This window comes from Herpailurus yagouaroundi, unplaced genomic scaffold, assembly GCF_014898765.1.
Source record: "Herpailurus yagouaroundi ecotype Mexico unplaced genomic scaffold, PumYag 253, whole genome shotgun sequence".
NCBI classification, from domain to species: Eukaryota; Metazoa; Chordata; class Mammalia; order Carnivora; family Felidae; genus Herpailurus; species Herpailurus yagouaroundi.
This window is the reverse complement of record NW_024412470.1, coordinates 2,105,305-2,107,593: the sequence shown is the minus strand read 5'-3', so window position 1 is coordinate 2,107,593 and position 2,289 is coordinate 2,105,305. Positions and strand designations below refer to the sequence as shown.

General features: G+C 45.8%; 1 protein-coding gene across 4 annotated transcripts in view; it reads right to left on the bottom strand.

The window, feature by feature from the left end:
• Positions 1–2,289, bottom strand: part of SPATA17 (spermatogenesis associated 17) — a 202,159-nt gene that overhangs the window by 160,152 nt on the left and 39,718 nt on the right. For 3 of the 4 annotated variants that reach the window (XM_040460975.1, XM_040460974.1, XM_040460976.1), the window contains one exon: positions 118–276. The exons of the other annotated variant lie outside the window; for it this stretch is intronic. In XM_040460975.1, the coding sequence (XP_040316909.1) occupies positions 118–276 (159 nt within the window). The remainder of the gene's footprint in view (positions 1–117; positions 277–2,289) is intronic. 4 annotated transcript variants of the gene reach the window in all.

The window sequence follows — 2,289 nt, the reverse complement described above, 5'->3', positions numbered from 1 at the left end:
TGCGGCGTTTTCCGTTTCACGGCGCAAAATTTTCCGGCTTAACCTCCTGTCCCTCCCCGCCCCCCCCCCCCCCCCCCCCCCCCCCCGATAATGGAGTTAAATTGCAGGACACTTAACTGGTGTCTGAGATTGCCTGGCATGGAAAACCCACACATTTGGTGACTAGAAGTATTGAGCATTGAGTAGACAGGAAACAGGGTAGTATTTTTCCTTTTTAAACGCCATGCCATATGGTCACACAGTTCATCTAATATAGCAAAACCCTGATAACAGTACCTGTAAATTATAACACGAGAAAGAAAATTATAACTAATCATACATACAAAAGTGAATATAAGTATCCTATATAAAATACTGATATAATTACTAATAAATAAAAAGAATAACAATGGCTTAAAGATATTCCTAGCACACAATGATGGTTTAATATGAGTATATCTCCTCTGTTCCTCCCAGTTCAACAGACAGCTCCGTATTCTTGTGCAGTGCCAGTCATACTCCTGACACACAGTGCTGAAGGTCCCAGTAAACAGATTTGGCCATATTTGGTGCCTGGCCATACGGCTGCTTTTAACTCTGGCAAAGTGGATACAGTTGCCATCAGCGACACCTTCATTGACCTCAACCTACATGATCTACCTGTTCCAGTATGAGTCCACCCATAGCAAATTCAGTGGCACAGCCAAGGCTGAGAATGAGAAACTTGTTATCAATGGAAAAAAGCCAATCTCTACCTTCCAGGAACAAGATCCTGCCAACATCAAAAGGGGTGATGCTGGTGCTAAATACATCGTAGTGTCTATTACTACATAGTAGTGTCTTCATTATTATGGAGAAGGTGGGGGCTTGAAGGGTGGAGCCAAGAGGGCCATTTTCTCTGCTGATGTCCCCATGTTTGTGATTGGCATGAACTACGATAAATATGTCAGCAATGCCTCCTGCACCACCAACCGTGTGACCCTCTGGCCAAGGTCATCTGTGGCACTGTGGAGTAATTCATGACCACAGTCTGCACCATCACTGCCACCCAGGAGGCTGTAGGTGGCCCCTCGGCCCCTCTGGGAAGCTGTGGTGTAATGGCCAAGGAGCCCTCCAGAACATTATCCTTGCTTCTATTGGCTCCGCCAAGATTGTGGGTAAGGTCATCCCGGAGCTGAATGGGAAGCCCACTGGCATGGCCTTCTGTGTCCTCACCCCATAAGTGTCAGTCATGTATCTAACCTGTCGCCTGGAGAATGCAAATACAATGACACCAAGAAGGCATCTGAGGGCCCCCTCAAGGGCTTCCTGGGCTACAATGAGGACCAGGTTGTCTCCTGCAACTTTAACTGTCACACTCACTCTTCCACCTTCGATGCAGGGGCTGGCATTGCCCTCAGTGAAAACTCTGTTAAACTCATTTTCAGGTACAATGATGAATTTGGCTATAGCAACCAGATAGTGAACATTATAGTCCATAGGGCCTCCAAGGAACAAGAGTCCTCTGGACCAGCAGCCCCAGTGAGAGCATAAGAGGAAGAGAGAGACCTTCAAGTGCCGGGGAGTCTTTGCCCCAGCTCATCCCCCAGTACGTGACAATCTCTCACCCTCTGTGCTGTTTTCATCCCAGACCCCCTGAGGAAGAGGAAGGGCTTTAAGAGTCCTGCCATATCATGTAAATTACATCAATAAGTTACACTGTAACCGGCCAACAGTTTTATTTATTAAGAAAAATACACTTTATAACATGTCAAAAGGTCAGAAAGGAAAAACTTCATATATAATTATATTAGCAGATAATGCAAAAGCATTTGCTACATCCAGCTTTCTATTCTCACTTAAAAACTCAGAGAGGTAGAAAAGAGAGCAAGTCTGTAATATGGTAAAGAATATCAGACTAAAGCTAATTGTCAGCACTGATACACCAGATTCCTTGGTAACTAAAGATATACACAGTAAAACCAGGAAGAAAATAAGGATTAATGGAAATACTTGTCCAATAGGAAACATAGGCCTTTTCAAAACCCGCTTTCGCTTATTTGTCTCTTTGAGGACCTTCTCCTACTCAGTGATGGGACTAGGGTGAGGTAAGAGAGGCCTCTCCAGTGTAAAATTTAAGGATGCCCTCTTGGTTGTACAAGTGCAGTGCTGACATTTGCATGACCCTGCCAGTAAGCACCTCTTCAGTTTTTGTGCCTTAAGAGCCTTCCTTGTCTTATCTTAGTCCTAGCCCTGCTGGAATTCCCTCTCTTGCATATTCTGCCAGCCATAGGAAGGGGGGGGGGGGGCGGGGCGGGGGGGGGGGGGGGG